Source organism: Chelonus insularis, unplaced genomic scaffold, assembly GCF_013357705.1.
Source record: "Chelonus insularis isolate UGA/USDA-ARS -01 unplaced genomic scaffold, ASM1335770v1 contig_64_pilon, whole genome shotgun sequence".
In the NCBI taxonomy this organism is placed as follows: Eukaryota; Metazoa; Arthropoda; class Insecta; order Hymenoptera; family Braconidae; genus Chelonus; species Chelonus insularis.
In genome coordinates this window covers 126,897-140,218 of record NW_023276685.1, presented here as the reverse complement: position 1 = coordinate 140,218, position 13,322 = coordinate 126,897, and the positions used below count along the sequence as shown (strand labels likewise).

General features: G+C 27.9%; 2 protein-coding genes across 3 annotated transcripts; one reads left to right on the top strand and one right to left on the bottom strand.

The window, feature by feature from the left end:
- Positions 1–122: 122 nt before the first annotated feature.
- bai (Transmembrane emp24 domain-containing protein bai) lies at positions 123–1,810 on the top strand. Of its 2 annotated transcripts, XM_035089299.1 has the most exons (6): positions 123–473; positions 580–709; positions 908–978; positions 1,079–1,081; positions 1,415–1,541; positions 1,634–1,810. In XM_035089299.1, the coding sequence occupies exons 1-6, from the start codon at positions 294–296 to the stop codon at positions 1,753–1,755; spliced, it is 633 nt and encodes a 210-aa protein (XP_034945190.1). In that variant the 5' UTR covers positions 123–293; the 3' UTR covers positions 1,756–1,810. The 2 variants fall into 2 exon arrangements, with proteins under 2 accessions (XP_034945190.1, XP_034945191.1); XM_035089300.1 differs by lacking the exon at positions 1,079–1,081 and having other exon boundaries at positions 129–473.
- Positions 1,766–11,120, bottom strand: LOC118070581 (chaoptin). Its single transcript, XM_035089279.1, has 6 exons — positions 10,831–11,120; positions 8,629–9,242; positions 7,738–7,911; positions 6,596–6,714; positions 5,294–5,440; positions 1,766–5,219 (listed from the first exon to the last, which is right to left on the bottom strand). Exons 1-6 carry the CDS (start codon positions 10,833–10,835, stop codon positions 2,265–2,267), a joined length of 4,014 nt encoding a protein of 1,337 aa, XP_034945170.1. The 5' UTR covers positions 10,836–11,120; the 3' UTR covers positions 1,766–2,264.
- Positions 11,121–13,322: the final 2,202 nt, after the last annotated feature.

The following is a 13,322-nucleotide window of genomic DNA, read 5'->3' as shown; positions in this document are numbered from 1 at the left end:
TTTATACTCCAAAATAACCGTTTACAAATTCAAATCATATGAAAAGAAAAGGAAAAATAGCCAACGTGATTGGCTATAGCATTTTGAATGGCGTCATCTCCTACAGTGCTCCGAAATACACGTCAAAAAGAAAAAAGTGATCACTCTCCACTTTCCAATGGCTGCCAACTCATCGAAATGTTGACAGACGTACATTGACTTTCTTCGTTGTTTCTTAAAGCTTTTACAATAATATTTACTTATAAAAAAAAAAAATTATTGGAGTTATTCATTAATAGTAGTTGTTATTAAATATGAGTTCATTTTACTACCCTATTTGGGTATTACTTTTGGTAATAGCCAATGTACAAAGTATAATGTTTCACTTAGAGCCGAATGGGCGAAAATGTTTAAAAGAAGAACTTCAAGCAAATGTTCTGGTAACTGGAGAATATAAAATATCTGAGGCACCTGGTCAACGCGTTGATTATACTGTAAGTGTCATTTATTTGTATTTTTTACTAATTATAAATCAATTGATTAGGTTAAGTTCAACTAACCTACAATATGGAAAATTAATTTTATAACTTATAACTTTAGGTTACAGACTCTAAAGGGCATGTACTTGCTCGTAAAGAAGATATTCCACATGGAAAAGAGTGGAAATTTTCATTCGTTACTGAAAATGTAGATACTTTTGAAATTTGTTTTGTTTCGAATCTTCCAATTCGTAAGTTTTCAATTTTGATGAACGAAAAATGTTCTTCAAAATAAATATAATATTTCTGTATAAAATTATATTTTTACTTGTCATTATTTTATTTAAAAAAGTAAAAATTACTACGCTTTCATTTTAAACTTTAATTATTTATTTAATGAAAAGTTTCTTTCATGTCAATACTCAAAATTCGATTCATTTATTTCATAGATCAACAAGGTATGACCCAAGAAGTTACTCTAATTACCAAGCATGGTATTGAAGCTAAAAATTATGAAGCGGTATGTCATCAAACATTTATTAATAAATGAAATTATTTCTCATTTCAATCAAATTTTTACTCTTTCTTTTTTTTATATGTGATCTTATTTGGGCGCGCAGATGGTAAATTAAAATTGTATTTCTTTAGCTTATGTGTGTTATTCTTTTTCTGTTTTCACCTAATACTTTTCTATTTTTTTTATTTTAACAACTATTTAACTATTTTTGTATTCTAATTATTATTTGTAGCTAGTTTGTAATGATATGTAATAAATTTTTGACTAATTATTAGCTTATTCTTTTCATTAATAGCAACTATTCGTATCTTAAATCTTTACTTTATTCAATCATAATAAGTTTAAAAAGTAACTATTAATTAATTAATTGTAACTTTTTGACTGACTATTTTTTATTTTTTTAAAATATTTTTGTAATATTTATTTTATTCATTAATAGATTGGAGAAGCTTCGAACTTAAAACCAATTGAAGTTGAGCTCAAACGTTTGGAAGATTTATCAGAAAGTATTGTTTTAGATTTTGCAAGAATGCGTCAAAGAGAAGAACAAATGCGAGATACAAATGGTAGTAAACTTATTTTACTCATTAAAAAATTTACTAAATAAATATTTTAAATAACTATTACATGAATTATGTATATTTTTATGAATTTGCAGAAGCAACAAATGCTCGGGTTTTATACTTCAGCATATTCTCAATGTGTTGTTTATTGGGTCTAGCAACTTGGCAGGTCTTTTATCTGAGGCGTTTTTTTAGAGCAAAAAAGCTTATAGAATAAAAAAAATTGATTGATCGTAAAAAAATAAAAAGAAATTTACTGCTTGTACATTGATCAATATGTACAGAGACTACGTGATAATTGAATGATTAATATTAATCGGAAGAGTACATGTGAGCCTCATTTTACCTGTAAAAACTTCATCATAATTTTGAAGTTACTGTATAAAATAATTCTTCAGTCATCTTCATAATACTATATAACTCATGTTTTTTATAACCTTACACGGTATGGATTGTACTTTGCATAATTAATACAAATTAATGTAATATAAAGTGGGTGAGTAAATTCGTAATTATAAAAAAAAAATTCCAATATTACTTATTGTTCATAATAAAAGTAATAATAATTATTACAGTAATAATTATACAAAATTTCATATGATATATAATATAAATAAACTCTTCAATATATATTTACAAAATAAAATTTAAATGCAATATTATTGCATAAATTCGTTATAGATCATTTATGAATAATTTTAATTAAATAAAAGGAACATGTACTAACTATCTATTAAATTTATCGTCGGAAGCGCAGACATACATAGGTAAATGTGAAGGATTTTCTCCGTAATAACCATATATTGGTTGTGGCGGTGTTACAGGATGCATGACATGCATTGGTTGCACATAAGGTACTATTTGAACCGGAGTATTTGGACCAGTATGTCCATTTCCATGGCCTAATGTTGAGTTATTATAAGAACCTATATAAGCTTCATGGTTCATTTTTCCGGAATAAACACTTGCAGGTTGAATAACTGAAGTATCATGAATACTTGATGCCATACCATTTATTCTAGCTTCGTTTACTTGGCTGCTCCACTTTAACCGACAAATGCATATTATAATAATTGCAATTGCGATAAAAGCAACGACTCCTCCGACTATTCCAATTATTAAAGTATCGTCAGTCGTTCCAGTAACAGGTAGACCATTTTTATCTTGATAATTTTTATTTCTATTATCAGTTACAGTTGGAGCTACAGTCCAAATAATTTCTGGTTCTGATGATCCAATTGGCCGCGTTCCTGGTGTAGTTTGAGTCATTTGCGGCTTTGTAGATATTCTTTCGCATGATAAAACATCTTCAGTTAAATCCATTAATAACTTATTAGCTAAATGCTCAGGACTTTTACAACGAACTTGAAGATTATTGGAAATTATTCTTAACCATCTCCATAAATTTTTAGTTTCACAATCACACTTAATCGGGTTAGTTTCTAATCCTCGTACTCGCACCATTCCATTTCTCTCATCTAAAGCTGTTATAAACTGGGCAGAAATTGTTGAAAATTTACTTCCAGAGATGTCCAGATCAACTTGAGTTGATCGTGGCACTGGAAAAAAAAGAGCAGCAGGCAACGATTCTATTGATGAATTTTTAAGACCAATTTTTAGATGAGGATTTCTTACACCTACTAAGGTGCTAGAAAGTATATTTTTGAGTCTTTCACCACGCAAAGTTAATTGTTGAAGACGAGGATGAGATCTAATTGTCAGTAAATCGTTACCAGCTGAAGAATCTTTGATTTCAACATCTAATATTTCAAGATTATGCATATCTTTAAGAATTCCTTGAACATCAAAATATCCCAATCGAGGATAATCATAAGCTATAAGTTTTCTTAATTTGTTTAAGAATTTGAATGCATTCTTCTCTATTCTTATTACTTCTGAGAGGCTAAACATTTTTAATACACGTAATTTATCCAAGCCTTCAAAACTACTTTCATTAACGTATTTAAATTTGTTACCTGATATATCTAAATTTCTTAACACTGGGAGAACTTTATACACATTTGCAAAGCTTGTAAAGTCATTGATATTATTGAAAGATAAATCCAGTGTTTGTAAAAGTGTTGCTCGCTCTAATGCACTTGATCGTACAGTAGTTAAATTATTTCCAGAGAGATTTAATGATTTCAAAAATGGAGTCTCTAATCGAGAAATATTTTTTATGTTTGTTTGAGCTAAATTAAGAGCTCGCAAAATTTTTGCTTCTCCTAAGATACTTTCGATTGCATTTTCACTTAATGGATTTTGTGAAAGGTCTAACTCTTTTACACTGTTTATTATTTCTTGCGTAAAAACTTGTACAAGTTTATTTTTTGCCATATTTAAATGATGAAGTGAAATTGATTGTCGTTGCAAAGCACGAGTAGGAATTTCTGCAAATTTGTTATTAGACAAATTTATTCGTTCAACAGTTTTAATCTTTGATCCATCAAAAATGGTATCAGGAAGTGATGATAATTTGTTGTTGGATAAATCCAAAAATTCAACTCTCAAAACTCCTTCCATTGTCCTTTCACTTAAACTTTCAAGAACATTGTTGGATAAATCAATTATTTGTAATTGTGTAGAATTATGAAAAGCTAATTCATCAATAGATTCAATCTTATTATTCGATAAATTTAGTTTTTGAAGTCTACCCATTTGAGCAAATGCAAACTCTCCTACATTTTTTAAAGCATTCTTTGAAAGATCAATTTCTTGTAAAAATTGTAAAGACTTAATAAATTCACTGGGAAAGCGAGCAAATCTATTACCATTCAGTCGAAGCTCTTTTAACCTAGGATGAATAATAAAGGCTGTTGGTGAAACATAACTGATAGCATTGTCGGATAAATCAAGTATTTCCAAGCCAGTTCCAGTATTAAAATATTCTCCAGCAAATGAAGTTAATCTATTGCCTTTTAAGTTAAGCTTATAAAGATTGATTAATCCTACAAATGCTCCATTATCAATTCTTTCGATAATATTATATGAAAGATCAATCGAAGTAAGATTATAAAGATGCTGAAAAGTTCCTTCTCCGATTTCTTGAAGATGATTATGAGAAAGATATAATTTTGATAAAGAATCCAAATTCAGTAGTAAGACTGTAGGAAGAATTTTTAATCCTGTCCTAGAAGCATCCAATATGACTAAAGACGATGGAAAAACAGGTGGGAAACCTCCATAAAGAGGATTTTCACTTATGTTTAAATATTTAAGTCTTGATAAATTATTGAAAGTATCTGGAGTTAGACGTTTAAGATGATTTGATGCTAAATTTAAAGACAATAAATTCTTCAACATTAGCGGTGATACTGAAATTAAACGGTTGTTTGATAAATCTAAGTTTAAAAGAGTATCTTCAAGTCCAACAAACATTTGTTGAGTAATAGAGGAGAGCATATTTCCTGATAATTCAATACTGATGAGTTTGTCAAAGTTTAAAAACATTCTTGATGGAATTTCACGTACAAGATTTCTTGTCATTGCTAATGAAACAAGATTAGTTATTGCTGATCGTAATAATTCATTTGAAATGGCTGCTATTCGATTGAATTCCAAGTGTAAGTGTGCAAGTGACGGTAGTCGATCTATAGCTGCGGCAGGAACGAGTAAAATATTATTGTCTTGAAGAGATAGCCATTTTAAATTGGTTAATCCTTCAAATGCCGATTCTTCAACCTAAAAACAAGGAAATATGAATTGTAGTCAACACTTTTCATCTATCTTGTATAATTTTAAAATTATATGAATACCGTTCGTAAAGCATTCAAACTCAAATCAAGCCGGGTAAGAGCCGTGAGATTGGTGAAGGCGTTTACTCCAAGACGTCCTATATTATTTTTGCTCAGATCAAGTACTTGAAGCTCGGTTAAACTTGCCAAGTGTGTCCTTTCGATTTCCTGTAATATTTTATATAATGTAGTACAGTTGAATAGTTTTCTTTAAATTTCTATATTCAATATGTTTATTAATTAGTAGTTTTGTTACATGAATAAAATAACTTTTTTTGACTAAAAATTTTTTAAAAATATATAAAAAAAAATCATTTCAAAAGTTTATAATTTTTTAACATGAAATAATATCATCAATATAGCACATAGGTTTTTTAGTAGTAGTCAAGAGTCAATATAATGACCTTATTTTGACTTATTTAGGTAAAACCTAAGTTATTTGAGGTCAAGATGAGATATAACTATTCTAAAGTAAATTTTCTATTTTAAATATAATATTAGCACTTCAAACCGATCAATTTTTTCATATTTCATATCGAGTTATAGTTTTTTTACGCCTCAAGGTGATTATGAGCCAGTAAAAAATTAAAAATTCAACACCATTTAGTTAACTTAATACTACTTTCTCTTATATACTAATATTAAATTTTGAAATTTAGTATAATTTTTTTTTAATTCACTAAATAACATGCAATGTCTAACATAAAAATTATCAAAGCAAAAGCATTACTATCAGATAAAATCTCGGTCTTGAACACTTATTTAATAACCGGCTATTTGTACTTGAAGTATTTATTACTGGTTAACATGAAAATCTTTTATTTATAGAAATTCCATCATTATTTATGTTTCATGTACATATACAGTTTCTTCATATTTAAATAAACATATCATTTTTATTATTTAATTTGAACAAAAAACAACTGATATTAGTAACGAGAAGCATATAAAAAATTGCATTATAAAATGTTATTTTTTAAATGAAATCTGTATGCTATTCAAATTCATTAAATAAATTAACGTTGAACATTGAAAGAGCGGTTTATTTTGATCGAATTATAAATTTATGTTACAAATAATTTTGTCGATTCTCATTATACAGCTCAAAAATAGAAAAATTAATCCCATCAGTAAGTTAATAATGTGAAAAAGTTTGTATACTTCTGAAAAGAATTATTTCATGCACAATACATTAACTTGTTACGAAAATTGTAATAATTATGAATTATCATTCCTTAAAAATTTGAATAAATCTAATTTTTTTGAATAATATATAATGTATCAAAAAAAAAATAAATAATAAATAAATAGAAAATATCTTACGGTTATTAAGTTGTTAGAAATGTTGAGAAATTTCAATCTTTCCAAGTGTCGAAGAGCATCAGATGGAAATTCTTGGAGAAAGTTGGTCGATAAATCCAGTTGCAACAAATTATGAGCGCCTAAAAATAATAATGTAATCGTCAATATTGTTGGCTTCATCAAGCATTGTTTTTCACATACTGCTTGAATGCTAATTAACAAAAAATTCTAATTATAAAATCCTGTTGCAATAAGTGAAGAAATCGTTTTAATCACTGGGAAAAAAAATTGGTATACTTACTCACGTGAACTGGTGAAAGTTTTGAATATTCAAATCAAATTCTATCGATTTATTGCTTGGAAATCAATATGATAATTTATATTTGAAACTCAGACCTTTGTCAATCTTACCACTGAAGTAGTAATTTTTCTCTTTTCTAAAGTACTTTTAGATAAATTAATTTTCTCTGAGAAAAATTTCTATTCTTCATTATTATTTTTTGTTGTAATATAATTATACATGTCTGAATAATAAATACTATCTAAGTAATTAATGAAAAAAAAAAAAAAATAATGAATGAACAAGGTCTTTAATTATAAAAATCCTGGTGACAAATGACGAAAGAAAGTTGTTTAAATTAATCATATCACATGATAAATGATACATATCTTATTTTAAAAATATTTTTTATATGAATGGTAGTCGTTTTCGTCTAATAAATACATAGAAAAAAGATTATTTATGATGAACCGGCAAAAAGTTCAATAAGAAAGCGGAAATTTGCAATACAATTGAATAAGAGAACGTTTACCCCCGGTAGGTGTTCGTGAGAGTTAAGTGGATCCATGCGGAACTTGGTGAACTAAGCACGGGGTCTTGGTCGTCAGTATGACGTTTGCTCATTATATTATCCAGAAAAAAGAACACTAAGGAGTTTGTGTGTAGATTTTTTCTCACGATACGACAGCATAACTTAACCGCAATGTTTCATTCGTTCTTTTTTTCAGTTCCCATAAGGTGTTGTTAGAATTGGAAGGTACAGTGAACGATAACTTTCAGATGAAGTCGAGAACAAGTAAAGTTATTTTTGCTGTGGTAGTATACGAAGATATAGTGAAGGTAGAATAAGGCGTGGTAAGACTTCTAGATCATGTATAATTACCCTTGAAAACGTCGCTGTTAAATCGAGTTAGATCGTTGCGAGAGAGATTGAAGAAGAGCAGATGTTGCAAACCAGCCAGAGCATCATCTTCCATCTGTAATAATTCGTTACGACTCAAGTCTACTCGAAAGAGAGATTCACCCAAATTACCAAAGGCATTCCTTGGTAGAAAACCTGGAAAAAAACCATTTACTTTCATTACATGAAATACAATACAAATCTTTTTACATTTTTATCTGAATTTAAATATTTATATAAAATTCATTGTTTATGTTCTCAATCAAATTAGGTTCAACTACAATAAATCTAACATTTTGAATAAAAAAATAATGACCTTAGTATGGAGATTAAGTCGTGTTCCATAGTTGGAAAGAAGGTTCAAGGACATTTTTTATACAAAGTGTTTCGACTTAAATTTAAATTATAATGTTATTATATCGTTGTAAGTGTTAAATGAGTAACTTAGATACAAGTACGATGTAAAAAGATGAATGTTAAAACTCAGTCAATTTTTTACACAATGTTATGAATAGTGTTAGAAGTTAGAAAAACGTTTTACATACATACTTTCGCAATGTATAAATTATTTCATTCATCATTAAACATTCAATAGATACTTCAAGCGTTCTCTTTTTTTATACGATTATATCTCTGAGACATATTATCTGTTAAAAATATAATTATTCATAAATAGAATACTATAAATTTAACGTTTATTCATTTTTAAACTTTACAAACTTTTTTGATGAATAATAATGAACTTTTAAAGATATAACAACTACTTATATGTTTTTTGATAATTATTTAAAGTTTTTGTACTAATCTTTATGCAATATTTATATCTATTATATTATTCTTCTCACAACACAATTGATCAATTGAATGACTTACCAATATTATTCCCGGCAAGCGAAAGTAATCTGATAGTCCTTGGACCCTTTAAAGAGTCAGCTGGAACGGCCGTCAAATTATTATCATCAAGATATAGTTCTTCAAGATTGATGCAACCTTTAAAAATACCCTCCTCCAAACTTCTCAAACCATTTCCACGTAAATCTAATAATTTAAGTTTTTCTAGATCATGAAATTCGTTGGTAGAGAAAATAGGATTAAGATTATCTCCCAATAAATTGTCACCAAGTCTCAATTCCTTTAGATGCCTTTGAGACATCAGATGACGATCCATCAGTCTTTGAATTGAGTTTCCAGTAAGATCCAGTTTTTCTAGTTGCACACCAGACATTAATAAATCTTCAGGTAACTTTTGGTAGCCACAATTACGACGACTTATTGATACTATTGGTTGATCTCGCAGGATTTCCAACGATTCTCGGTTGAAAATAACCCGATCGCAATCCATACGGATTGAGCGTGGATGTTCTGGTGATTGTGAACATTTACAAGGTAAATGTAAATCTCGTTTATATTCCACGCAAGGTCTCCATTGTGCGTTACTCTGATTGAATGTAGATATTATTAAAAATAATATTAAAGTTGCTGTAAATCTGGAAGTGGAAACGATTATTTATTATAAAATGATTTTTTAAAGATAACTATAATAACTTTAATCAATTTAAAATGTATAAAATTAAATGTAAATAAATGTAAAGAATTTGGCCAGAAAAAATTTAAATGAATTGCTTGAAGGCATCTTTTTGTACTACTTGAATCTTAGTCTTCGATGGCATTGACGTCTCTCTCTTTCTCTTTCCTACACGATCACAAGATTCATCCAACACCGGTAAAGATACTTTCTCATCTCTCTGATAACACATTTAATCCATCACTGCGTGATAAAAATTTTAAATTTCATTTTTCTTTTTCTCCACATTCAACTCAAAATTTTCTTCTACATTTCAAATTAACGTTACGCAATTGAGCTAAATAATTTTAATTATTTATATTTTTATCTAATCATATTATTTAAAATATAAATGCCTTTTTTAGAAATACACTGGTAATGAAATACTTGACGAAATAATAATGTAAAAAATTTCCTTTATCCATTTTATTAAATTAAATGAGAAAATTTTTATCTCTTCAGCAATAAATTATTTTTAAAAAATTCCCAAATATAAATAAAAAGTTGACTTTAGCTTTGTATGTAATTTTTTGTGAAGTAATAATGAGAATTTTTCTATTTGTATTATGATTTTATATTTTACCATATAAATAACTTGAGTATTCACATCATCAGAAGCTTAAGAAATGTGAAAGGTCATGGAATTTGAATTACAAGCTGACTACTATAAAGATTATGTTTTCAACGATTTGCATCACAAGGAGATGTATTGCAGCTCATACATTTGATATGTGTAAAAATAAAATTGTTATGTTATGACTCAAATAATAATTGGATTATTATTTTAATAGTCAATTATTTGGCGAAAATACTTTCATATTTATATTCATTGTTTCTGATATTAAAATTTAAATCATACCGTAAAGATATGATTAATTTTTTTGTGCCATTATTTACAATAAACTTTTTTTTTTTATTTTAATTGTTTTCTCTAAATCTAAATGAATGAGTAGTAACCCATTTCACAGCTTACATAAATGATTGCTTATTATTCACAAAAATGCGGGTCTGGCTTTCTTCTAAAAAAAAAGAAACTGGCAAATTGTTGTTGTTTTAATAAAATAATTTTTAATTAACAGTTAATTTTAATTCTACTAAAATTGAAATATTTTGCAAATGTATGGTATTTAATTTATTATTTAATGTCCTTCCTCGAATATTCTATATAATATTTTCAATGAATAAACATAACTATTTATCTCATATTGATTCACTAATTTAGTGATATTCTTTCGTGTGCATATATTAGGAGTCTATTTTTCCTTAAACATGTTTTAACATATCAATACCATCTGTAGAGTAATGTTATATTTTACCGAAGGTGTAACGGTTCTTTAAAGCCGGATCATCGTCAGTTTACATCTTGAGGTCATGGTCGAGTGAATATGTACTTATTGATACGCTGGCTCACTCACACCTTTTTCACCAAAATCAGGCACAAAAAAACTCTTCTCATTCAAGATGATATTAATTGAGACACCGAACGTTTGGCATTAATACTTAAATCTCACCTCATTGTTTTGATTTTTGGAGAGAAAATAAACAGTTGTCACTTATTATTCGAGTTATTTAGCACTATTTACACTCTCATCCACATCATTTTAACAACTGCAAAAGTGCTCATCAATGACACTGAGCAAATAATTTTCTTTTCTATAAACGGCAAATCATTCTGTGTAATGATAAAACTCTTTCAGTATACTATTGAGTAAAAGAATCTTAAGAAGTTGAGAGTGTAACGTAAAATTCTAAAAGTCACGGTATTCTTGAGTCTGCAGCAGCAGGACTGAGGATACTTGATGTTTAGATGAAAGAACGTGAATGTGGTGGAAATATAGTAGTAAAGAGGGGGAAGAGCAAGAGAAAGACATGGAAAAAGTGGCATACCAACCGATCAAGTGGGAGTGCGTAAAGTGCTCTCTGTGCCCTTCTCTGAGGTCTCTGGACTCAAGTATAACGTGGTACGAAACACAATATAACGGATATACAACAACACAGAGCAACAAACATCTCCGTTCCCTTCCTAAGTTTTCCAGCTGCTTCTGACTTTCAACTCCAACCCTACTTCTACCAAGTTAACTTATTATATGTGCAAAATCTATCAACAAGTTGCCGTAGTCTTCTTGAAAAAAAACTTGAGATTCTTTTCAATCAGAAGTATTTTCTATGTATTTAAGGTTCTTCTAATAGCCTTTCACTGTGGTCATTCAAGTATTTTTACTATTTACTTTTGTTGAGTAGTCAGGTTTAAGCCATAATGAAAATATTTTTTTTTCTCCATAAAAGGTAGTCTTTAATAGCCAAAGCGTTTTTACCTACATTCATGTATATTTATCCTTTTAATTTTAAGACCATCATTTACCACGTAATTAGCAACATTATTTTCACCAACCTACTAGCAAATAGGAAATTATTTGAGTTACATTTTAAAAACTTTATTTTATTTCTTCTGAATGCTTTTTAATTTATGAGGAATTTTTAATTAAGTTTCAATAACAACTTCCCGAAACATATAACTTTAATTTCATCTAAATTTATTTCTTTAAGAGAAAGCTTTTATTTCTTTCACCGCTCAAAGTTAATTATCATTTAATTTCCAAAAATTTTTTTTACTTAGTAACAATTGTCCCTATCATCATTATCTAATATTAAATAAGAAATTTTATGGATACATTTACTAAAAGAGATGGAATAATGGGGTATTCATATTCAAAATCCGGTTCCTTTTTCATTTTTTCGGTTTTCCCTTTGAATTTTTCAAAATGAGAACTGAAAAATTTCATTAAAACTATGGCATTCACAATTTAGTATTCAATTAACTTTAAATGAAATATCATTAACAACCATTTTATTGTTATTAACTATTTTTCTCACGATTACATTATTTTATAAAGAGAGACTAAGATTCAAACTATAAAATGTATCTCACTCATATTGCTTCATCCCCTTCATAGACGCACAGTTTTTTTATTTCAAAAAAATTACAATTTTGTGAAAAAAAAAAAAATTAACAAATAGAGAAATTTCGTTCCAATTCTATTTTTATATGTATGTATGTATTACTTTTTTATATTCATTAAAGAATTGTTATTCATTTGAGAATTCAGTTGTTCCCAAGTAGAATTAAGAAAATTGTCTATGCATTCACTAGTCCTTATGTGAAAATACTGATAGAAAATTTAATAAAAACGATTGCTGGCATAAATGTTTGCTATTCAGATTCTTACCACTGGAAGAATTAATCAATCTCGTTGCGTGAAAGTAGATCGGATGCACGTAAATGTAGAATATGAAAAAAATGTTATGTTATATCAAATTCAACAAGTAAATTACTGTTTGTCTTTCATCTTACCGCTATATAAAAAAAAAACGATGATATTTAAAAACTGACAAATTTTTCAATCATTAAATAGGTCCTTAAAATTTTTAACAAATAAGGGATTATATCTTTTTTGTACTTTTCAAATTCGTTTGAGTCATGGGAACAATATTTTTTTTTTTTCAAAAAGCACCTTCAATGGAAAAACTTTCAAAGAGAAAAATCGGACTTTTCTTGAGGTTGTCATTTATTAATATTTGATCATTTTTTATTAAAATATAATCATTTTAGATATTAAAATTAGAAAAGATCTGCCCCAGAAGCAAATAGTGAACTTTTATTTCTTCATCTGTAAGTATTAGAAAAATCCCTCGAATTTATATAATCAATGATGTTATAAAAAAACACATCAAATTTTTTGATAAGCAATCATAATAAAAGATCAAGCACCAACATTTGACTATATTATGATTATATTTAATGTTTTTGTTGCAAAAATAAAATCATAAAGAAAAGAAGCAGTGAAGCAATGACATTAACATAGGAAATGTGAATATAACTACAAGTGTATACATTAATGACAGTGAATTTTCTTCGTGTCTTAAGAAAAGTCAAAATATGGCTCAACATGTCCTACATAACGGATTGTATAATTTGTCAGCTGAAAAAAATTCAAACAAAATC